The sequence below is a fragment of the Balaenoptera borealis genome, assembly GCF_965194805.1.
Source record: "Balaenoptera borealis genome assembly, chromosome: 16".
Lineage (NCBI taxonomy): Eukaryota > Metazoa > Chordata > Mammalia > Artiodactyla > Balaenopteridae > Balaenoptera > Balaenoptera borealis.
Genome location: NC_138872.1, coordinates 52,760,837 through 52,784,920, shown reverse-complemented (window position 1 = coordinate 52,784,920; position 24,084 = coordinate 52,760,837). Strand labels below are relative to the sequence as shown.

At 42.7% G+C, this 24,084-nt stretch overlaps 1 protein-coding gene across 18 annotated transcripts in view; it reads right to left on the bottom strand.

Moving 5' to 3' along the window:
• ZNF75A (zinc finger protein 75A) overlaps positions 1-24,084 on the bottom strand; it is a 106,252-nt gene that overhangs the window by 72,432 nt on the left and 9,736 nt on the right. For 2 of the 18 annotated variants that reach the window (XM_082362085.1, XM_082362088.1), the window contains exon 9: positions 20,854-24,080. The exons of 13 other annotated variants lie outside the window; for them this stretch is intronic. In XM_082362085.1, coding sequence (XP_082218211.1) covers positions 23,401-24,080 — 680 coding nt within the window. In that variant the 3' untranslated portion in view covers positions 20,854-23,400. Of the gene's footprint in view, positions 1-2; positions 737-20,853; position 24,084 lie in introns of those variants that run through there. 3 more of the 18 variants (XM_082362086.1, XM_082362082.1, XM_082362078.1) reach the window with 3 other exon arrangements.

Sequence of the window (24,084 nt, the reverse complement as noted above, 5' to 3'; positions counted from 1 at the left end):
ACCTTTCTCCAGGGCTCATTTAGACCTCTAAGCGAGGCTGAGGAGAGCTTCGTGAGTTTCACTTTCCCTGAGGTGATCCAGGGGAAAGGGCCCAGGAAGCCACGGTGTTCACAAACGGCCGGCTCCCGATGACTCTGAGGTGCTGGGGACACTTCCCAGGCTTTTGCATCAGAGGAAGCTGATCTGACTGAGGCTGGACCGCCCGTTTCTCCCGCAGTAACATCAGCCAGTAAAGGAAACGCCGGCGGAGGCGGGAAAGTGGACACGACCGCCCGGGCGCGCCTGCGAGCGCTGTGCCTGCGGGCAGTGTCCGAGCGGGCTCCCGCCGCGCCGCCCCGGGCGCCACCCGCACAAACGTTGGAGAGAGCGGCCTCACGAGCCTGACGGCGGACCTCGCCCCAGACAGTCCTGCCGCCCGGCTCGGAAATACCCCCGGCCGCCTTGCAGCGGCCGGCGTCTCTCGGGGGCTCCGGAGCCTGCGCCGAAGCGGAAGCCGCTTCTAGGTTACCTCGGATGGCTTGGCTTCGTGGAGGCCGCTCCCTCCTCCCGGGGCTCTACCGCAAGTCGCCGCCGGTCCGGCCACTGCTCTGAGGACAGCTCCCCGCCCCGCGCCTCTCAGAGGTGGGTTCCGAAGCTCAGGCCCGGAACCACTTAGGTTCGCCTGGCCCAGACGGCCCGCCCGGAGCAGTTCCTGCGCCACGGGCTTACCCACCCCCACCCCTACCCCTCACTCTATCAGACCGGAAGGGGAAGTGACGTACTTCCGGGGAGAGGCTCCTCGCAGGTCAATGCGTCCTCACCGCCGCGAACTGGGTTTACCTGGTGGCGAGAGTTGATGTCACGGAGTCTCAGGCCCGCGGAGCCTGAGGGCCCTGCACGGTCGCCGCCCTCTCGCGGCCATTACTTCCTTCGTCGTTGTGGGTGACTGGCGACTGGTAACCCGGAGTCCCACCGGGTGACGTCTCCGCCCCTGCCAGTGCCCGAGCTGTCCTCCCGCCGCTTCTCACAGCCTCCTCCGGTACCTGGTGTTGACTTAAAACAATAAAATAGCCAGTTATTTTATCAGCAAAATGAGTTAATTTGGGGACAATAAAGAGTTGCAATTTGGAATATGCAAACCCTGGCAACCATAAGCAAGTCTGGAGAACATGGTTCTTTTACACAGGAGACCTGAAGAGTTCGGAGCGACTGTTGTAACCTAAGAATCCACTGGAGGAAAATGGGAGTGTAGTGGCTTGTCATTGGCTGAACTTTGACAGTCTCTCATTGGCTCACCTGTTGCTGGGTCAGGAGAAAATCTTCCTCCTGGTGCGTAGTAAAAGTAGTAACCTGTTGCAAATGCAATTGATGTCTAGTGGTTGGGCGTGAGATCTCCCCCTTTGAGCTCTGATTCCATTTTAAATGAGGTACCGTTTATAATTTTCACAAAGGCAGTTTCGTCTAACTAATCTGGCTTGTGATAGGTGTAACCCAGACACTCACATGCAACCAGTGTTCCTACAGCTGGCTGAGCACGGCAATCCCTCTGTCTTAAAACAGGCATGTCAACAACCAGAAGATTCTCACTAATTAGAAAAATGAGAGAAATGTAAATGCAAATGCAAATCAAAACTACCTCACACCGTCAGAATGGCCATCATTAAAAAGTCTACAAATAAATACTGGAGAGGGTGTGGAGAAAAAAGAACCCTCCTACACTGTTGGTGGGAATGTAAGTTGGTGCGGCCACTATGGAAAACAGTGTGGAGGTTCCTCAGAAAACTAAAAATAGAATTACTATATGGTCCAGCAGTCCCACTCCTGCACATATACCTGGACAAATCTATAATTCAAAAAGATACATGCATGCACCCCTCTGTTCATAGCAACACTATTCACAATAGCCAACACATGTAAACAACCTAAATGTCCATCAGCAGATGAATGGATAAAGAAGGTGTGCTATATATATACAATGGAATACTACTCAACCATAAAAAAAAGAATGAAATAACATGGATGCAACCAGACATTTTCATACTAAGTGAAGTCAGACAGAAAGAGAAAGATAAATACCATATGATATCACTTATATGTAGAATCTAAAATATGGCATAAATGAACTTATCTACAAAACAGAAACAGACTCACAGACATAGAGAACAGGCTTGTGGGTGCCAAGGGGAAGCAGGGTGGGGGAGGGAAGGACTGGGAGTTTGGGATTAGCAGATATAAACTATTATATACAAGATGAATAAGTAACAAGGTCCTACTGTATAGCACAGGGAACTATATTCAATATCCTGTGATAAACCATAATGGAAAAGAATATTTTTTAAAAAGAATGTATATATGTGTATAACTGAGTCACTTTGCTGTGCAGCACAGATGGGCACAACATTGTAAATCAACTTCAATTTTAAAAAAACAGAAAATTCTTGTTTACAGAACTGGCTCGGGTACTTACAACATGCAGAGGAGAAATCTTGTGTTCTACAGGGACAAATACCTCCCTTCCTTTATTCTTGGCAGACAAGAACTACTGAAAACTCTCTACCCACCCTCCTTCCTTCAGTGGGGAAAGAAAATCTGTTTTCTAAAAAGTTGCCAGGGACCAATGAGAAAAACAAACAAGTGCTTAAGAAGCAGTAATTAAATCAAGTTTCTCCACCTTGTTTCAGCTGCCTGTCCCCTAACCCAGGCCCTCTCCAATCTGATTTCCATTCTCTTTCCATACTTCCCTTCCCACCATTGCCTTCGTCTCCTGGGTTCTCACTCTAAATGCTGCACCAAGGTCACTGCCTTCTCAATGCTTCCTGGATGATACGCCCTCACCCAGGCTTGGATATCCCTGGGCAGAAAGATCAGGAATTACTTCAGCTCCAGGAACCTATCCTTGAATGCAGCTTGGGCTGCAACGATCATGAGCAGAGCTCCCAGAGCTGGCTGAAAGCTTGTGAGTGAGGCCCAGCAGTTGCTGATAATGGGAGAGTCTGAAGAGCTAGTGGGAGATCTCCAAGTTGCCAACCTCTCTGAGAGGTCAGAATCTGCCATCAGTCACCTGGGAGAATGTGAGCAATAAAGGGGAATTCAAATCGAACTGAGGCTGATCTTTGGCCCAAAATTCAATCCCTACAATGTGGGGTTAATCAACCTGGCATATGAGACAGGAAATGGAAGTTGTTACCTGTTACCTAATGGAAATTGCACAGACTTCGACCATCAGGTGGATCCAGTTTCCAGTCCCAGCTGAACTCCACACTAACTGATGTGAGGGAAAATATTCAACCTCTCTTAGCCTCTTTTTCTCATCTGAGCATAACAATACCTACCATGCAGCACAGAGAAAAAGATTAGAAATGCTATTTGTATAGCATCTGGCCCAGTGCTTCGCACTTAGAAGGTGCAGAGTAAATGGTCTGGGGTGGTGTAAGAGAAGCTCCATCTTACAGGAATTTCAAGCATATCTCACTACTTAACATATATTAATTTGTTTAATGTCTGTCATCCCCACAAAAATGTAAGGTTCTTGGAGAGCAGGTAATTTGTTTTATTGTTGAATCACAGCTCCTCAAGAAGTGTCTGGTCCTAAAATAAATATTTGGCAAATGAATGGGTGAAAAAAGACAAGGAAGACTGGGGTCTTCAGACCTCATTAATTGCCTGGGTGTCCAGTACTTAAGCATTATAAACAGTATGAAAGGAGACGAAGACTCGTCTCTAGCTTAGATGTCTCTGAGATGTGTCTCCCCTTCGTTTCCACTCCTATAGCTCTAGAGTGGGATTTCTGAACTTCAGAACTATTGACATTTGGGGCCAGACAGGTCTTTGTTGTCTGTGTGTGTGGGTGGGTATCCTATATACTGTAGGATGTTTAGCTGTACCCCTGGCCTCCACCCACTAGATGTCAGGAACACCCACCAGTCCTGACAACAAGACTGACTCCAGACTTTGCCAAATGTATTTGGGCGGCAATCGGCCCCGATTGAGAACACCTGGTCTAGGCACATACAATTAGGCCAGGCTGGTAGATGAGTCTCCCATCTGTTCACCTGGTCTTTGTACAGAGCAGATGGGGACTTCTTGACTTTCTAATAATCTAATTGCTCAAAAGCCTTTAAGACTTCCTAATGCCACTGAAATAAGCCAAGATCTCCTAACTCGCAAGGCTCTCCCTAGCATTCAAGGCCCAACCTACCCCTCCAGCCTCATTGCACATTCTCCTATACACAGTCTACAAACCAGCACAGGTGAACTGGTCCCACATCCTGGAACAGGCTCCGTGCCTTCCAGCCTTAGTGCCTTTTCCCAAGGCCTGATTCATCCTTTCCATAGAAACTGAACACTAGCGGTACCAGTTTGCATTCCTTCCAATCAAGGGAGAAAGGGCAACTTTGTTTAGAAATTAGACATGTGGAAATAAGGAAAAAATTTCAAGGAGTGCACCATCAGAGAAGGCAAGAAACCCAGAGAATGAGGACTGGTAACACCACCACTATCACCTTCTTGGAAGCTCCTAACACTTTGAACTCCTCAGTCCTGTCTTTAACTCTCTCTCAGCGTGCCTTCTCTTACTGAAAATGAGTCCCCCTAAAACTGAGTTTCCCTATTGAGTTTATGATTAATCACTCTACCCAAAACGTTTATTACCTTTCTTGTACGCTCTGACCTCAGTTTGTAATAGGGGTGGGGGCGGGGCGGGAGCACAGCCATTAGTGAGAGGCTGTTAGTGGCCTTGCTATACTAATGGTCAGCATCATGGTAGTCCCGGTGGTGGCACTCTCCCTGGGTTGCAGTCCACAGGACCTGACCCCTGTTTGCAGGGCCTGAGGGCCAGCTAGGTCCTGGGTGCCTTGCTCTCTCAGTGATGATGGCTGGGCAGGGTCTGGGGACCCGGCCTGGAGGGCGCCACCAGCTGAGATCTGCCTCTCCAGCTGGGCCTGGGCACTGGCGGGAGGACACAGGCTGGATGCTGGATGAATGCTCCCCAGCAGGGTAACCAGCCTGCACAGGGACCCTCTCCTCTTAGCCAGGGCCTAGACTTCAGAGAGCGAAAGTTGATCCTTGGGACCTTGAACAAGTAAAATGAGGGGTAATGATTTAGCTTTGCTTATGGGGTTTGTTAAGTGTCAGTGAGGCCAAACAATTCAAAAATGTCAGAATTTGGAGCAGAGAAAGGTTTACTGCAGGGTCATGCAAGGAGACGGGTGACTCATGCCTTGAGAAACCTCCAACTCCTCAAAGGCTTTCAGCAAAGCCCTTTAACAAGAAAGGTGAGGGAAGGGCGTGGTTAGTTGTCAATTTCTTGGTGTCAATCCTTTCTTCTTGCTGTCCACGTGGGTCAGGTCACAGGTTCCAGCCACAGCATCTTCAAGTGGCCTTTCATGCCAGGGGAGGGTCTCCCTAATTCACGGTCAGAGCGTCGCCATCTCCCCAGCCTGCAGGTCTACCTGTCAGTGCGCCTGCCCGGCCAGAAACACCCCAGACTCGCCCAAAGCCAGAAGCTGCAACGTGTGCGCGCACCTGACTCTGCCGCAGCCTTCCCCTTCAGTCCCCTTCCTCTGGCACCACTCTGCCAGGCCTGGCGCCACGAATGCTCCGGAAGGGGGCGCGAGCGCAAACGTCGGCCGCATCTCGGGGACTGCGACCTATGGAGACTGCCACCGCGGGGACCACTGCGGCACTGACCGTTGGTGGAGTGGGACCGCTAAGGCCTAGCGCGCCTCGCCGCCCCTGTTAACACTGCAAACACCTGCTATCGGCGTTTGGCTTTCTGCGCCGCAGGCACACAGCCCTTGCTCAGTTACATTACCCCAACTAACACCAGAACTTGTTTCTGCGGGTTTATCTACTCCACAGTTTGAGAGCTCTCTCTGAGCGCAAGGAGCATGTCTGAGCTGTCTTGTGTCCCCACCGCCCAGCACAAGGGCGCACAAGGACGCGATAAGCCCTCCGTGAACCAGTGTTTTATTCGCGTAAAACACAAGGGTAAGAGGCTCAGGGCCTTTGAAAGCACACTTCACGGGGACACTGAGCGGACAGGGTGAAGGGCGACAGGCCCCGCACACCAGGTACCTCGCCCCTACACCTCTCCAAACAAAAAGAGGATGTTCCGGCTCACGGCCACGGAGAGACTTCCCGTCACAGGACCCAGGACAAGACAAGAACCTCAGAGAAGAGGGCGGGGCCGCGGAGTTAGGGCCCGCCCCCCGGGAAAACCCTACCTCAAACACATCACTCACCCGCCAGGCTGTCTTTTCCAGCGCGTGCGGCCGGAAGCTGCCGCGGGGCAAGCCGGGACTTCCAGCAGGCCTGACGCAGGCGCAAGGGCTAAGCCGGAAAACAGCGCCGCCGGACACGGAGGCGGTGAGCTACAGGACAGCTCTCCCCACCATGGTTCCGCCCTCCGCTAATCGACAGCAGTGTTCCCCAATGAGAAGATGGGATCCTCCTTGCGTCATAACCTGGACCCCTGAAGTTGCTCGAGAGCCCGGGGCCTTAGATCTGGGCGCTTGTTGATGCCTCCTATTGGTTACTGCTGTTTTGCTTGACAGGCGCTTCCGCTTCTCTTTTTTCGAAGGGTCTTTGCACCAGCACCACCTGGGCTCATACCCAGTTTGTAGATGTGACAACGACACAAGTGCTACCGAGGAGCACTGCTCTTCCTTTGCTTCTTCCCACAATCAGACTCTGCTATGTTCCTCTCTCTCCTTCCTGTCAATGAAGCCATCCAGTTAACCTGCCCTCTAAAAAGGGAGGCAGCAAGGACGGTCATATACCTTAGAATGGTCATAACACTAGGACCCTAGAGACTTGAGCACCCTGGTGTACTCTGCAGATAGTCAGTTGTGGTAGCCAGTGGATCTCTCTAGTACTTCGTTACATCATCTATAAAATAAATATAATAGCTGGCAGGAAAAATGTAAGGCTCAAGATAGATAATGCATGTGCCAGTGCTTAGAGAAAACTGCTCAGTGTTATCACTGATACTGGAGGTTCTATAGAGAGTACGTAGACAAGAAAAAGAATAAAAGGCCTTCAAATAGGAAAGGAAGAAATAAATCTTTCTCTATTCAGAGATGACATGATCCTACATATAGAAAACCCCAGGGACTTCCCTGGCAATGCACTGGTTAGGTCTCCAAGCTCTCAGTCAAGGGTCAGGGTTTGATCCCTGGTGGGGGAACTAAGATCCTGCATGCCGCGCTGTGGGGCAAAAAACAAAACAAAACAAAAAACAGAATTCATATAAAAACTACTAAAGATAATAAACAAAATCAGTAAGTTGCAGGACAAGATCAATATAGAAAATCAGTTGTGTTTCTGTACACCAGCAATGAACAATATGAAAGGGAAATAAAGAAAAATATTCCATTTACAATAGCATCCAAAAGAATAAAGTACCTGGGTACAAATTTAACCAAGGGAATGAAAGACTTGTACGTTGAAAACTATAAAACATTGTTAAAATAAATTAAAGAACACATATATAAAAGGAAAGACACCTCGTGTTCAAGGATTGGAAGACTTAACATTGTTCATATTGCAATTCTCCCAAAGTGATCTACAGATTCAATGCAATCCATATCAAAATTTCAATAATCTTTTACAATATAAATTAATATGGGATTGCAAGGGACCCTTGATTAACCAAAACAGTCTTGAAAAAGAGAACAAAGTTTGAGGAGAAACACTACCCAATTTCAAAAAATAATACAAATCTATAGTAATAAAAATAATGTGGCACTGACATAAGGACAGATATACAGACAACTAAAATAGAATTAAAACTCCAAAAATAAACCAATATATCTATGGCCAAACAATTTTCAATATGGGCTACAAGAACATTCCAAGCAGGAAAGAATAGTCTCAACAAATGGTGCTGGCACAAGTGGATAGCCATATGCAAAAGAAACAAGTTGGACCACTACCTCACACCAAACACAAAAATTCATGAGGGACTTCTTTGGAGGTTCAGTGGGTAAGGCTCTGTGCTTCCACTGCAGGGGGCACGGGTTCGATCCCTGTTTGGGGAACTAAGATCCCACATGCTGTGTGGCAAGGTCAAAAAAAAATCATGAAAATGGATCCACGACCTAAATATAAGAGCTAAAACTATAAAATTTCCAAAGAAAATATATGAGAAAATCTTCATGAAATTGGATTTGATAATGGCTTTTTTTTTAATTTATTTTTGGCTGTGTTGGGTCTTCACTGCTGTGCGCAGGCTTTCTCTAGTTGCGGTGAGCAGGGGCCACTCTTCGTTGCGGTGCACGGGCTTCTCATTGTAGTGGCTTCTCTTGTTGTGGAGCACGAGCTCTAGGAACGCGGGCTTCAGTAGTTGTGGCACGTGGGCTCAGTAGTTGTGGCTTGCGGGCTCTAGAGCACAGGCTCAGTAGTTGTGGTGCACGGGCTTAGTTGCTCCGTGGCATGTGGTATCTTCCCGAACCAGGGCTTGAACCCATGTCCCCGGCATTGGCAGGCAGATTCTTAACCACTGCACCACCAAGGAAGTCCGATAATGGCTTTTTATATATGACACCAAAAGCAAAAACAACAAAAGAAAAAATAGATAAATTGGACATCACCAAAATGTAAATATTTTGTGTATCAAAGGACATTATCAGAAAAGTGAAAAGAAAACGTGTAAAAGGGTGGGGAATACTTACAAATCATACACAGGATAAGGGTTTAATATCCAGAATATATAAAGAATTCCTACAACTCAAAAGCAAAAAGACAAACAACCCAATTTTGAAATGGCCAAAAGACTTGAATAGGCATTTCTCCAAAGAAGAGAAATGGCCAAGAAGAATCTGGAAAGATGCTCAACATCATTAGTCATTGGGAAAATGCTAATCAAAACCACAATAAAATACCACTTCACACTCATTTAGATGGCAAAAATAATAATAATAAAACAGAAAATAGCAAGTGTTGTCAAGGATGTAGAGTTATTGGATACCCTGTACATGGCTGGTGGGAATGTAAAACAGTTCAGCAACCATAGAAAGGTTTGACTGTTCCTCAAAAATTAAACATAGAATTACCACATGACCCTACAGTTCCACTTCTGGGTATAAACACAATAGAGCTGGAAACAGGTACCCCCAAAAATACTGGTACATGCATGTTTACAGAGGAACTATCACAATACCTAAAAACTACAAACAACTTAGATGTCCATCAACAGATGAATGGATAAACAAATTATAATAAATCAATACTATTGAATATTATTCAGCCAAAAACGGAATGAAGTGCTGATTGATACATGCTATAATGTGAATGAACTTCAAAAGCATTATGCTAGTGAAAGAAATTCAGGCCCAATAATAAATGTATGATAGCATTTATATTAAATATTCAGAATAGATAAATCCAGAGGTACAAAAAGCAGGTTTGTAATTTTCCAGGCACTGTGGGGAAACGGAAATGGGGAGTAACTGCCTAATGGATATGGGGTTTTACAGGAGGGGTGTGATGAAAATATTTTGGAACTAGACAGACGTGTACAACATTGTGAATGTACTCAGTGTTACTCAATTGTTCACTTTAAAATGGTTAATTTTATTTTATGTAATTGTCATCTCATTTTTAAATTGCATATGATGGGAATTCCCTGCTGGTTCAATGGTTAGGACTCTGTGCTTTCACTGCTGGGGCCCAGGTTCAGTGCATGCTTGGGGAACTACGATCCTACAAGCAGGGCAGTGCAGCCAAAAAAAAAAAAAAAAAAAAATTGCATATAAAAATTAACTTGCTGTATTTATGTGGTCTACTTCTGGACTTTTTATTCTATGCCATTGATCTGTGGGTCTATCCCTTTACCAAGACCACACTCTTTTTTTTAAAAATATTTATTTATTTATTTATTTGGCTGCACAGGGTCTTAGTTGTGGCACACAGGACTTTCGTTGCCATGTGATCTTCACTGAGGCATGCAGGATATAGTTTCCTGACCAGGGATCGAACCCAGGCCCCCTGCATTGGGATTGTGGAGTCTTAGCCACTGGACCACCAGGGAAGTCCCCAAGACCATACTCTTTTGATTAATGTAGCTTCAGAGAAAGTCTTATAATCAAGTGTTGTAATTCCTTCTAATTTTTTTCTCATTTTTCAAAACTACTTAGGCTATTCTAATTCGTTTATCTTTCCACATTGCATTAAATCTATTGATTAGTCTGGGGAATTGATATCTTTACTATGTTGAGTCTTTCCAAACTACGAACATGGTATGTCTTCCCATTTACTTAGGATTTCTTTCACTTATTTCACCAGTGGTTTATAGTTCTCAGCATACATATCCTGTACATGTTTTGTTAGATTTATAACTAAATATTTCATTTTTTTGAAGCTATTGTAAATTATATTGTTTCCAGTGTATAGAAGTGGAATTTGTTTTGTTTGTTGACTTTGTATCCTGTGATCTTACTAAATTTACTTATTCTAGAAATTTTGGTAGCATCTTAGGATTTTCCACAATAAAAATCATGTCATCTGAGTAGACAGTTTTGTTGTTCCTTTCAAATCTGGATGTTTTGTATTTCCTTTTCTTTCATTATTGGACTGGCCAAGCCTTACAGTACAATGCTAAACAGGAGTGGCAGGAGTGGGTATTCTTGTTTTGTTCCTTATCTCAGAGGGAAAGCATTCGGTCTTTGACAATTAAATGTGATATGAACTATAGGTTTTTAAAATATAGATACTCTTTTGGAGTTCCCTGGTGATCTAGTGATTAGGATTTGGTGTGCTTTCACTGCCGTGGCCTGGGTTCAATCCCTGGTCAGGGAACGGAGATCCCGCAAGCCACACAGTGCAACCAAAATAAAAATAAATAAATTAACTTAAAAGAACAGGTTGAAGAAGTTCCATTCTACTCCTAGTTTTCTTAGAATTTTTGTCATAAATAAATGTTGTATTTTGTCTCCATCTTCGCTACAGTGCTCACTTCCAGGTTTCTAGTTGTGCTAAGTTGAGGTAAAGGAATATCAGAGAATATAACTTGTAAACTCACCATTATGCGAGCCACAACTACTAAGCCCATGTGCCACAACTACTGAAGCCTGCCCGCCTAGAGCCTGTACTCCGCAACAGGAGAAGCCACTGCAATGAGAAGCCCACACACCACAACGAAGAGTAGCCCCCATTTCTCTAGCCGCAACTAGAGAAAAGCCCGCGTGCAGCAACAAAGGCCCAACGCAGACAAAAATAATTAATTTTTAAAAATCCTATATAAACTCAGCATCAGTTCAGTGGTACTTTGAATTCTACTGTTGTTCTCCAAATCACCTGCTGCTATTGACGCTTTGAAGTTCTCAAATAGCTGCTCCATGCATTCTATCCAGGTTTTAGACTTGTTTTCTATGTGAGAGAAAAGGTGAAGCATGCTTACTCCAACTTACCCAGAGCTGGAACCCCAATACTAATAGTTTTTCTCGCGCCTTTCCAATCTTTATACATTTTTTTTCTTTTCCTGTATTACTGGTTCTCCACTCTGCCACCGAACCCCTGCCTCCACAAAAGTCTTCCTAAATTAGTTTACTCCTTTTCAAAGCCTTTACGTAATCTTCCATTTTTGCTCGTCCACAGTCTTCTTCCCTGTCCCACCTGTTACTATTAGTTATCTGGAAGCCTACTTGTTTTTTTTTTTAATTTTATTATTTATTGATGTTTTATTTTTGGCTGCGTTGAGTCTTCATTGCTGCCCGCGGGCTTCCTCTAGTTGCAGCAAGCAGGGGTTACTCTTCGTTCCCGTGCACGGGCTTCTCATTGCGGTGGCTTCTATTTTTGTGGAGCATGGGCTCTAGGTGCGTAGGCTTTGGTAGTTGTGTCACGTGGGCTCAGTAGTTGTGGCTCGCGGGCTCTAGAGCACAGGCTCAGTAGTTGCGGTGCACGGGCTTCGTTGCTCCGCTGCATGTGGGATCTTCCCCGTCCAGAGGTGGAACCCGTGTCCCCTGCATTGGCAGGCGGGTTCTTAACGACTGTGCCACCAGGGAAGTCCCTGGAAGCCTACTTGTAATTGGGGAAATGCAAATCAAAACCACAATAGAAAACAAAACAAAAAAACCACAATAAAATACCTGCTTAAGTCCCTGCCAATTTTTAAATTGCAATATAAGACACATATAATAAAACTCACAATTTTAAAGTGTTTAATTCAGTGGTTTATTAGTATATTTGCATACCATCATCAGTATATAATTCCAGAACATCTTCATCACCCCAAAAGAAACCCTGTATCTTTAGCAGTCAACCTCCACCCCCTGACGCTTCCAGTCCCTGGAAAACACTAATCCACTTTCTGTCTCTACAGATTTGTCTATTCTGGATATTTCATACAACATGTGACTTTTATGTCTAACTCCTTTCACTTAGCATGTTTCAACATTCATCCATGTTGTAGCCTATATCAGAATTTCATTTGTTATAGCTAATAATATTCCATTGTATGGATATACCACTTTTTATTCATCCATATAACAGTTGATGGACATCTGAGTTCTTTCTACTTCGGGGCTATTGTGAATAAGACTGCTATGTACATTCATATGTAAGGTTTTTTGTGGACACGAGCTTTCTATTCTCTTGGGTATATACTTAGCAGTGGAATTGTTGGGCCAAATGGTAATGTTTAACTTTTGCAATTACTGACAAGGTGTTTTCTACAGTGACTGAACAATTTAAATTCCCATCAGCAGTGTATGAGGGTTCTAATTTCTCCACATCCTTGATAACATGTGTTATTATCTTTTTGATTATAGCCATGCTAGGGGAGATAAATGGTATCTCAATGTGTTTTGTTTGGTTGGTTGATTTTTTGTTTTGTTTTGTTTTTTTGGCAGCTTGTAGGATCTTAGTTTCCCAACCAGGGATGAAACCCAGTCCCTCGGCAGTGAGAGCACAGAATCCTAACCACTGGACCACCAGGGAACCAGCTTTTAGTTTTATTGATCTTTGCTATTATTTCCTTTGTTTCTATTTCATTTATTTCTGCTCTGATCTTTATGATTCCTTTCCTTCTACTAACTTTGGGTCTTGTTTGTTCTTCTTTCTCTAGTTCCTTTAGGTGTAAGGTTAGATTGTTTGAGATTCTTCTTGTTTCTTGAGGTAGGGGACTGTATTGCTATAAACTTCCCTCTTAGAACTGCTTTTGCTGCATCCCATAGGTTTTAGATTGTAGTGTTTTCATTGTCATTTGTCTCTAGGTATTTTTTTATTTCCTCTTTGATCTCTTCAGTGATCTCTTGGTTATTTAGTAACATATTGTTTAGCCTCCATGTGTTTGTTTTTTATGTTTTTTTCCCTGTAATTGATTTCTAATCTCATAGCATTGTGGTTGGAAAAGTTGCTTGATATGATTTCAATTTTCTTAAATTCACCAAGGCTTGATTTGTGACCCAAGATGTGATCTATCCTGGAGAATGCTCTGTGTGTACTTAAGAAAGTGTAATTGCTGTTTTCGGATGGAATGTCCTGTAAATATCAATTAAATCTATCTGGTCTATTGTGTCATTTAAAGCTTGTTTCCTTAATTTTCTGGCTGGATGATCTGTCCATTGGTGTATATGAGGTGTTAAAGTCCTCCACTATTATTGTGTTACTGTCGATTTCCTCTTTTATAGCTGTAAGCATTTGCCTTGTGTGTTAAGGTGCTCCTATGTTGGGTGCATATATATTTATAATTTTTATATCTTCTTGGATTGATCCCTTGATCATTATGTAGTGTCCTTCCTTGTCTCTCATAACATTCTTTATTTTAAAGTTTATTTTACCTGATATGAGTATTGCGACTCCAGCTTTCTTTTGATTTCCATCTGCATGGAATATCTTTTTCCATCCCCTCACTTTCAGTCTGTATGTGTCCCTAGGTCTGAAGTGGGTCTCTTGTAGATAGCATATATACGGGTCTTGTTTTTGTATCCATGCAGCAAGCTTGTGTCTTTTGCTTGGAGCATTTCCCTCAATGTGGTTTTGATTTGAATTTCTGTGATGGTTAACGATGTTGATTGCCTTTTTATGTGCTGATTGGCCATTTGTATATCTTATTGTGAGAAATGTCTATTCAAATCCTTCAATATTAAATTCTCTACTACTGAGTCTCCTTCATGTAGTGTTAAGTAATACTTCTTTTTAAAATTTTTTAATAGGTTTTTTTGTGGGTTTTTAAAAAAATTTTTAATTTTTGGCTGCGTTGGGTCTTCGTTGTGCATGGGCTTTCTCTAGTTGCAGCGAACGGGGGCTACTCTTCGTTGCAGTGTACAGGCTTCTCATTGCGGTGGCTTCTCTTGTTGCGGAGCATGGGCTCTAGGTACGCGGGCTTCAGTATTTGTGGCATGTGGGCTCAGTAGTTGTGGCTCACGGGCTCTAGAGTGCAGGCTCAGTAGTCGTGGCACATGGGCTTAGTTGTTCCGTGGTATGTGGGATCTTCCCGGGCCAGGGATCCAACCCATGTCTACTGTATTGGCAGGTGGATTCTTAACCACTGCGCCAACAGGGAAGTCCCCAAGTAATGCTGAAATGAAGTTGCTGATCGTTTTGGGGTTGATGGTTATAAAAATTTGAAACAGGCTTGAAAAAAAAAACGCTGCGACTTCCCTGGTGGCGCAGTGGTTAAGAATCCGCCTGCCAATGCAGAGGACACGGGGTCAAGCCCTGGTCCAGGAAGATCCCACATGCTGTGGAGCAACTAAGCCCGTGTTTCACAACTACAGAGCCTGAGCTCTAGAGCCCACGTGCTGCAACTACTGAAGCCCATGCGCCTAGAGCCCATGTTCCACAACAAGAGAAGCCACCGCAATGAGAAACCTGTGCACCACAATGAAGAGTAGCCCCTCGCTCACTGCACCTAGAGAGAGCCCACGCACAGCAACGAATACCCAAGGCAGCCAAAAAAAAAAAAAACCCTTTTGGAAGTTCCCTGGTGGTCCAGTGGTTGACTCCACGCATACACTGCAGGAGGCACAGGTTTGATCCCTGTTCAGGGACCTAAGATCCCACATGTCATGCGACACAGCCAAACAAACAAACAAACAAACAAAACTCTTTTGGCAAATAGGATATAATTGCTTATATACTAAAGTGCCTAAATTTTCATAGGAGTTTGCTTTGTGTCTCAATGTCTTACTGAGAATGTATTTAGGACTTACCTGGGGATGCAGTGATTAAGAATCTGCCTGCCAATTCAGAGGACACGGGTTCAAACTCTGGTCCGGGAAGATCCCACATGCTGCAGAGCACCTAAGCCTGTGCACCACAACTACTGAGCCTGCGCTGTAGAGCCTGCAAACCACAACTACTGAGCCCACGTGCCACAACTACTGAAGCCCACACGCCTAGAGCCTGTGCTCCGCAACAAGAGAAGACACCCCAATGAGAAGCCCGTGCACGGCAGCGAAGAGTAGCCCCCGCTCACCACACTAGAGGAAGCCTGCGTGCAGCAACGAAGACCCAGTGCAGCCAAAAATAAAATAAAATAAAATAAATTTATATTAAAAAAAAAAGATAAGATGGAGTGGGAAACTGACCATGGAAAGCCAAAGTGCCAAACAAATGAATAACAAAAATATACAAATTGTTTAAACGATGTACAGGAGCCTAGAGAATGCCCACTTCATCCTCAGTCCAGCTTTATTTATTTATTTATTTAGGTTTGGATGTGCCGCACAGTTTGCGGGAATCCCCGACCAGGGATGGAACCCTGTGCCCCCCTTCAGTGGAAGTGTGGCGTCCTAACCACTGGACCATGAGGGAAGGTTCCTCCCCCTCACCCCAGCATTCTTTAGAAGCAAAAAGGCTAAGTGAAAATCTCAGCACCTAAAACAATGCCTGGCACGTAGAAAGTGCCCAATAAACATTTGCCCAATGTTGAATGAATAAATGAACATTCCCAGCGCATATCTCTCCAAAAGTTTTAGGAAGCAAACATCCGCAGGTAGAGATAAAGACGGAACCAGTTTTTGGCAGCAGGCTAATGTGTCAATTTGGGAACTGCAGGTGATAAACACTAGTTTATGGTACCAGGAATACTGGTTGCAAATACCCTTTGTTGATTAAGTCGATATTTATAAATGATAAAGTATGGTAAGTTAAATTGGCCATAAAGGGATCTTTCAAAGCAGGTTATACCACACTTCTAGACTATTAGAGCACTAGGTATTGAAGCACAGAATAATTACCTTAGAATAACACCAGAAGAGGATCAAGGTAAGGGGTGGACACCAACCAAGAAAAAGAAGAGAAAATTCCTCATAAAGAGGAAGTATGGTGCCAAATGAGAAAGGAAATAGAAAAGGAGTATTAAATTTCCACTTCATTTTTCATCTTAGCAGTTAGTTAAATGTGATGGGTAATGCTAACAAAAAGAAATATGATCAAGCAGGAATGCTTAGAGGGAAGTGAATTACAATAAATTCTAATTTTTTAGTATTCATTTACACATTATTTCAAGAAAAATAAAGATGAAAACCAATGAAAGTAGGTAAATGAGGGTACTTTGAGCTCCTGGGGAAATGTCATATATGAACATGTTAGAGAGTACTTACTATTATTATTTTGTTCTTCAGTGGCTTCCAGAAAACCAACAATTAACTACTGCCAATGAACTCTTAATGCGTGAATCACTCTGATGCTTGTTAAAAGTTAGCAGTTGATCATGTAGTTTCAGCTTATTAATAAGTTGGTCTGATCATTACAGGCATCTAGTATTCCTTCTGGACCACCCTCATTATGAGGCATTTGGGTTACCTGTTGTTCTCATAAATGAATACCCCAGCGGGGAGACCAAGAGGGTCCTCTTACAAAGTCACCTTGAGAAGTTGTTGGTCAAGTTCTGGTTGCCCTCTGAGGGAGGGAAAGGAAGCTCCCACGTTCTCAATTAAGCTTGCCTCTTGTGGAGAGAAGGCCTCCACAAGAGGGAGAATTCTTCTTTGAGAATTCTTTCTCAAATATGGTTTAGGGCAGAGACTGTCAAGAATTGTTTATCTCTTATAAATGAAACTATTTATGCATGAAATTTCATAATGTCTGAGATTGGCTTTAAATATTCGAAAACAACCAACCCACTCTCCCCAAGCAAAATAAAAAACAAAAAACTGGAGTCCCTCCCATCAGGAAACTTACGCAAGCCTCTCAGATAGCCTCATCCATTAGAGGGCAGACAGCAGAAGCAAGAAGAACTACAATCCTGCAGCCTGTGGAACAAAAACCACATTCAGAAAGAGAGACAAGATGAAAAGGCAGAGGGCTATGTACCAGATGAAGGAACAAGATAAAACCCCAGAAAAACAACTAAATGAAGTGGAGATAGGCAACCTTCCAGAAAAAGAATTCAGAATAATGATAGTGAAGATGATCCAGGACCTCGGAAAAAGAATGGAGGCAAAGATCGAGAAGATGCAAGAAATGTTTAACAAAGACCTAGAAGAATTAAAGAACAAACAAACAGAGATGAACAATACAATAACTGAAGTGAAAACTACACTAGAAGGAATCAATAGCAGAATAACTGAGGCAGAAGAACGGATAAGTGACCTGGAAGACAGAATGGTGGAATTCACTGCTGTGGAACAGAATAAAGAAAAAAGAATGAAAAGAAATGAAGACAGCCTAAGAGACCTCTGGGACAACATTAAACGCAGCAACATTCGCATTATAGGGGTCCCAGAAGGAGAAGAGAGAGAGAAAGAACCTGAGAAAATATTTGAAGAGATTATAGTCGAAAACTTCCCTAACGTGGGAAAGGAAATAGCCACCCAAGTCCAGGAAGCGCAGAGAGTCCCATAAAGGATAAATCCAAGGAGAAACACACTGAGACACATAGTAATCAAATTGGCAAAAATTAAAGACAAAGAAAAATTATTGAAAGAGCAAGGGAAAAACGACAAATAACATACAAGGGAACTCCCATAAGGTTAACAGCTGATTTCTCAGCAGAAACTCTACAAGCCAGAAGGCAGTGGCATGATATACTTAAAGTGATGAAAGGGAAGAACCTACAACCAAGATTACTCTATCTGACAAGGATCTCATTCAGATTCAATGGAGAAATCAAAACCTTTACAGACAAGCAAAAGCTAAGAGAATTCAGCACCACCAAACCAGCTCTACAACAAATGCTAAAGCAACTTCTCTAAGTGGGAAACACAAGAGAAGAAAAGGACCTACAAAAACAAATCCACAACAATTAAGAAAATGGTGATAGGAACATACATATCGATAATTACCTTAAACATGTATGGATTAAATGCTCCAACCTAAAGAAACAGTCTTGCTGAATGGATAGAAAAACAAGACCCATATATATGCTGTCTACGAGAGACCCACTTCAGACCTAGGGACACATACAGACTGAAAGTGAGGGAATGGAAAAAGATATTCCATGCAAATGGAAATCAAAAGAAAGCTGGAGTAGCAATACTCATATCAGATAAAATAGACTTTAAAATAAAGAATGTTACAAGAGACAAGGAAGGACACTACATAATGATCAAGGGATCAATCCAAGAAGAAGATATAACAATTATAAATATATATGCACCCAACACAGGAGCACCTCAATACATAAGGCAACTACTAACAGCTATAAAAGAGGAAATCGACAGTAACACAGTAATACTGGGGGACGTTAACACCTCACTTACACCAATGGACAGATCATCCAAAATGAAAATAACTACGGAAACAGAAGCTTTAAATGACACAATAGACCAAACAGATTTAATTGATATTTATAGGACATTCCATCCAAAAACAGCAGATTACACTTTCTTCTCAAGCGCACATGGAACACTCTCCAGGATAGAGCACATCTTGGGTCACAAATCAGGCCTCAGTAAATTTAAGAAAATTGAAATCATATTAAGCATCTTTTCTGACAACAGCGCTATGAGATTAGAAATGAATTACAGGGAAAAAAACGTAAAAAACACAAACACATGGAGGCTAAACAATATGTTACTAAATAACCAAGAGATCACTGAAGAAATCAAAGAGGAAATCAAAAAATACCTAGAGACAAATGACAATGAAAACACGACGATCCAAAACCTATGGGATGCAGCATAAGCAGTTCTAAGAGGGAAGTTTATAGCTATACAAGCCTATTTCAAGAAACAAGAAAAATCTCAAATAAACAATCTAACCTTACACTTAAAGGAAATAGAGAAAGAAGAACAAACAAAACCCAAAGTTAGTAGAAGGAAAGGAATCATGAAGATCAGAGCAGAAATAAATGAAATAGAAACAAAGAAAACAACAGGAAAGATTAATAAAACTAAAAGCTGGTTCTTTGAGAAGATAAAAAAAATTGATAAACCATTAGCCAGACTCATCAAGAAAAAGAGGGAGAGGACTCAAATCATTAAAATTAGAAATGAAAAAGGAGAAGTTACAACAGACACCACATAAATACAAAGCATCCTAAGAGACTACTACAAGCAACTCTATGCCAATAAAATGGACAACCTGGAAGAAATGGACAAATTCTTAGAAAGGTATAACCTTCCAAGACTGAACCAGGAAGAAATAGAAAATATGAACAGACCAATCACAAGTAATGAAATTGAAACTGTGATTTAAAATCTTCCAACAAAAGTCCAGGACCAGATGGCTTCACAGGTGAATTCTAACAAACATTTAGAGAAGAGCTAACACCCATCCTTCTCAAACTCCTCCAAAAAATTGCAGAGGAAGGAACACTCCCTAACTCATTCTATGAGGCCACCATCACCCTGATACCAAAACCAGACAAAAATACTACAAAAAAAGAAAATTACAGACCAATATCACTGATGAATATAGATGCAAAAATCCTCAACAAAATACTAGCAAACAGAATCCAACAACACATTGAAAGGATCATACACCATGATCAAGTGGGATTTATCCCAGGGACGCAAGAATTGTTCAATATACGCAAATCAATCAATGTGATACACCATATTATCAAATTGATGAATAAAAACCATATGATCATCTCAATAGACGCAGAAAAAAAAAACTGGAGGAGATAAATGACAAAAGTTGGCAAAATTGCTAAAGCCTATATAGGGGTTTGTCATATTAATTTCTCTACTTTAAATATGTTGATAATTTCTGTAATGAAAGTTTTTTTTTAATTAATTAATTCATTAATTTTTGGCTGCATTGCTGCTCGCAGGCTTTCTCTAGTTGTGGCGAGCGGGGGCTACTCTTTATTGCTGAGCGTGGGCTTTCTCTAGTTGCACTGAGCGGGGGCTACTCTTTGTTCTGGTGTGCAGGCTTGTCATTGCGGTAGCTTCTCTTGTTGCGGAGCACGGGCTCTAGGCACGTTGGCTTCAGTAGTTGTGGCGCTCAGGCTTAGCTGCTCCGTGGCATGTGGGATCTTCCCCGACCAGGGCTTGAACCCGTGTCCCCTGCGTTGGCAGGTGGATTCTTAACCATTGCGCAACCAGGGAAGCCCCATAATGAAAGCTTTTAAATAGGTATATATAAGAACATTGTTCCTCTCCTACATATATTATCTTAAATCAGGTATTTTTCTATGTATTAGAATGATTTCTGTTACAATGAACAGAAACCCCAATCACACTGGTTTCAACAATAAGAGGAAACGTATAGATTTATGTCGCTAAAAAGTCCTGGTCAATTCTAGGTGTCAGGTGATTCTTGATCCTACCGCTCAGTGGTGTCTCTAAAACCTGAGTATTTATCACTCTGCTCTGCCTTCTATGGTGTTAGTTTCATCCTAAGGTTCACATCTCTCCTATTTCAAGAAGACTATCAACATCTACTGGGTTACATATGTCATCCAGCAAGTGCTGGATCTGTTCTAGCATTTCCAACAAGACAGGCCAGGTTATGCTGCAGAAACACACAGCATCAACATCGCAGTGATTTAACGCAACAAAAGTTTATTTCTTATCCCTACAAAATCCATTATAGGTCTGGGAGACCCTCTGGAACAGATACCCCTCCCCAATGTGGGGGGCTCGGCATTCCAGACTGTTGTGACTTGTGACCCCTCTCTCTGTATGGGCTTATATGACTGAGGCAGGAAAAGACAGCATTAGAGAGTCCTGCACCAAAAAATAAACGCTTAAGCTGAGAAGTGAGAGTTCTGTGCACAACCCACTGCTCAAAACTATCTCAGGATCCTGTCTAACTGCAAGGAGAAAAGAGTCTAACCACTCCCTTCTTACTGTTCACTAGGATACAAGCTCCATGAGGATATGCATTTTGTCTCCTTGTCCACTACTATATCCTTAGTTTAGGAGACTACCTGGGCACATAATAGGCCCTCATTAACTTAAATGAATGAATGCAGTGTCAGCAAGAAATCCACATGTATATCTTGAGAGAAGAAACAGAGTCCCAGGGGTGTAAGGCTGAGACTGTTGGGTAAGATCTATGCAGACCAGAGCTGCAGAGCTGGCTGAGCTTAAGAAATAAGCACATTGGCATACTGGTACAGATCATCTTAGAGAAGAAAATGAAATCCTGCTGACAGCGGCAGACCAAAACCTCAGGTGACTTACACCATAAAGCACTGAAGCCAAGGACCAAATCAACCGAGCAAACCACCACCACGAGTGCTCAGCTCCTGGAATGAGCTGCAACAGCCACAAATGCATCTGCTCCTTGAATGTAGTCAGTCCACCCAACATACCACTGGGGACCAGGGGAAAGGGAAGGACACGCACACTGACTGAGACCCTGCTATTGCCCAGGCCATTAGGTGCTTTTCCTTCATCAACCCCTCTAATCCCCAGAAAACACCTGAGTTGAGTGTTATCTCTATTTCATATGGAAACTGGAGATTTAAGAGTGTTTCAGTAACCAGTCAAGAAACAGGAATGTTTTACAAGCTAGAAATAGAAATAGATACGATACAATGTCATCCAGGCTGGCTGGGCAGGGACAACATACAGATGAGTCCTACTAATCCTGCCCTCAGGCCTGACTGATGCAGCTAAGTGACAGCCAACAGACCCACTAGCTATGGGGTCTTAACAAGCCTCTGGATCTCTTTCGAGCCTTATTTCCTTGTTTAACTCCTTTCCTGATTACACCTAGATGCTCTATCAGGAACACACCGGCATCACTGTTGTAGATAAAAGGTGGAGCTACAAGAAAATCCACAGCCTACAGAGGTTTTCAGCAATCTATCAAATATGTACACTAAGGCTGTTACATGATACGATGGAGAAGACAGAAGGATGACCCTTCCTGTTTAACAGTTACAGTGTAAGTCAACCAACATAGATGCGTATTTGTCCGTCCTTGCCTACCACTCAGCATCCTCTCCCAAATCTTTGCTTTTGGGAACTGGTCTCCTGCTCACTGGATTCCCAGAGTAACATGCCCTGTGACCCACAGGATCCTGGTGCAGTAAACACTCCAGTTCCCAGACAAATATAACCCTCTCCTTGTTCTTAATGATATACAAAAGCCAAGTTAAAATGCAAACAGATAAAAACCTGAGAAGGTGATCCTGAATTGCCATTAATTTCCATTTAGACCTTGGAAAAGTTCTCATTTTCATGGCTGTTTTATCCTATTGATATTGTGACCTAAGTAAACAGTCTAGTTTCTTTTACTCGAGAAAATTCTTCTTTACATGGCTAAAGATTCCAACTCGTTTCCATAATATCTCCTTCTTAGAGGTGTTCTCCCTTTTCCATCCACCACCAGAGAGGCATACAATAGTGATTAGTTCACCTGGGCAGATTCCCTATTGGTGAAGTAAATATGATTTCATCACGGTAAAAACTGTTCTAATAGGATTCAAGAGCTGAATTTGCTAAAAACTTAAAAAAGGAACTCAAACAATGTCCAAATTTGTGAACAGTACCCGATGATAGGACAGTTAAGAAAATCCAATTTGATTCTTCAAAAATTTTACATTAGAATTCATTTCTGCCCATGAGATTATTGAAATTGGTAAACCTGGAAGACAATGGTATGCAATTAAACATCATATTATTGCTTTCTGTTTTGGAACACCATGCTACAAATGTTTCTAACATGTATGTTTAAGAGTGGCTGGGGAAATCAATGCAAACCAACAATATTCACCTCTGTGACCACAGAAGAATTCATGGCTGCATCCACTATTTGAAGCTCAATTTGCTATTTTGCCAAATACAATCCCAAAACAGCTTTCCCCTTTACTCTGAATGTTCTCAGAACACCTCTCCTGTTAAGGAATTCCCTGAAAGTTTTTAGTAAAAACAGCAAGTAGTACAACTACTAACACATTCCCTGCAGACTCAACCTTGATTCCTTCTGTGAAACATGTTTATTTCCCAAAGTTTCCTGATGAAAAATTCCACTGATGAAAAATTCTTCATGCTTCATAATTTTGTACTTTTCATAACTTTAAGGTCAAGCTCCACTTGGTGAATTTCTTCAGACTGAGGACACTGAACAAGCTTCCCTTTACTGGTGGAGTTTCTGGTGTCTAAGAAGGCTTGAGCGTCTGCTGAAGTTTCTCCTGCATGTGCTACAGGTATAAGGCTGCTCACCTGTGTGAGTTCTCCGGTGTTTAATAAGGTGGGAATTTTGACTGAATTTTTTTCCACATTCATGACATGTAAAGGGCTTCTCTCCAGTGTGAGTTCTTTGGTGTGTGTGGAGATTTGTATTTTGACTGAAGCTTTTCCCACACCATGAGCATTTATATGGTTTTATTCCTTGGTGTGTTGTTAAGTGCTTATTAAGATCTGAACTCCACCTAAACCTCTTATCACACTGCTGACATTTATACGGTTTCTCTTCAGTGTGAATTCTTTGGTGCTTAATAAGGTCAGAGCTAACTCTGAAGCTTTTCCCACATTCCTGGCATTTAAAAGGCTTCTCTCCTGCACGCTCTTTTTTGTGAAGATCCATAAGTTTCAGCAGCTCTTGTTTCCAGGTTGAAAGTTTCTTTTTTTTCTTCACTGGAAAATCTCGGTGCCATTTCCCCACCCTATGCACATCACCATGATTTTCTTTGCCCATAGTTTTCTGGGGGACTTTCAATCTGGCCTTTTTTGATGCTATATCTACTGGTGCTTGTATTTCTAAGTCAGAAAGACATAGAGGCTGAAGATTTTCAGTGTCATTTTTGAGCTTTAGCCCTGC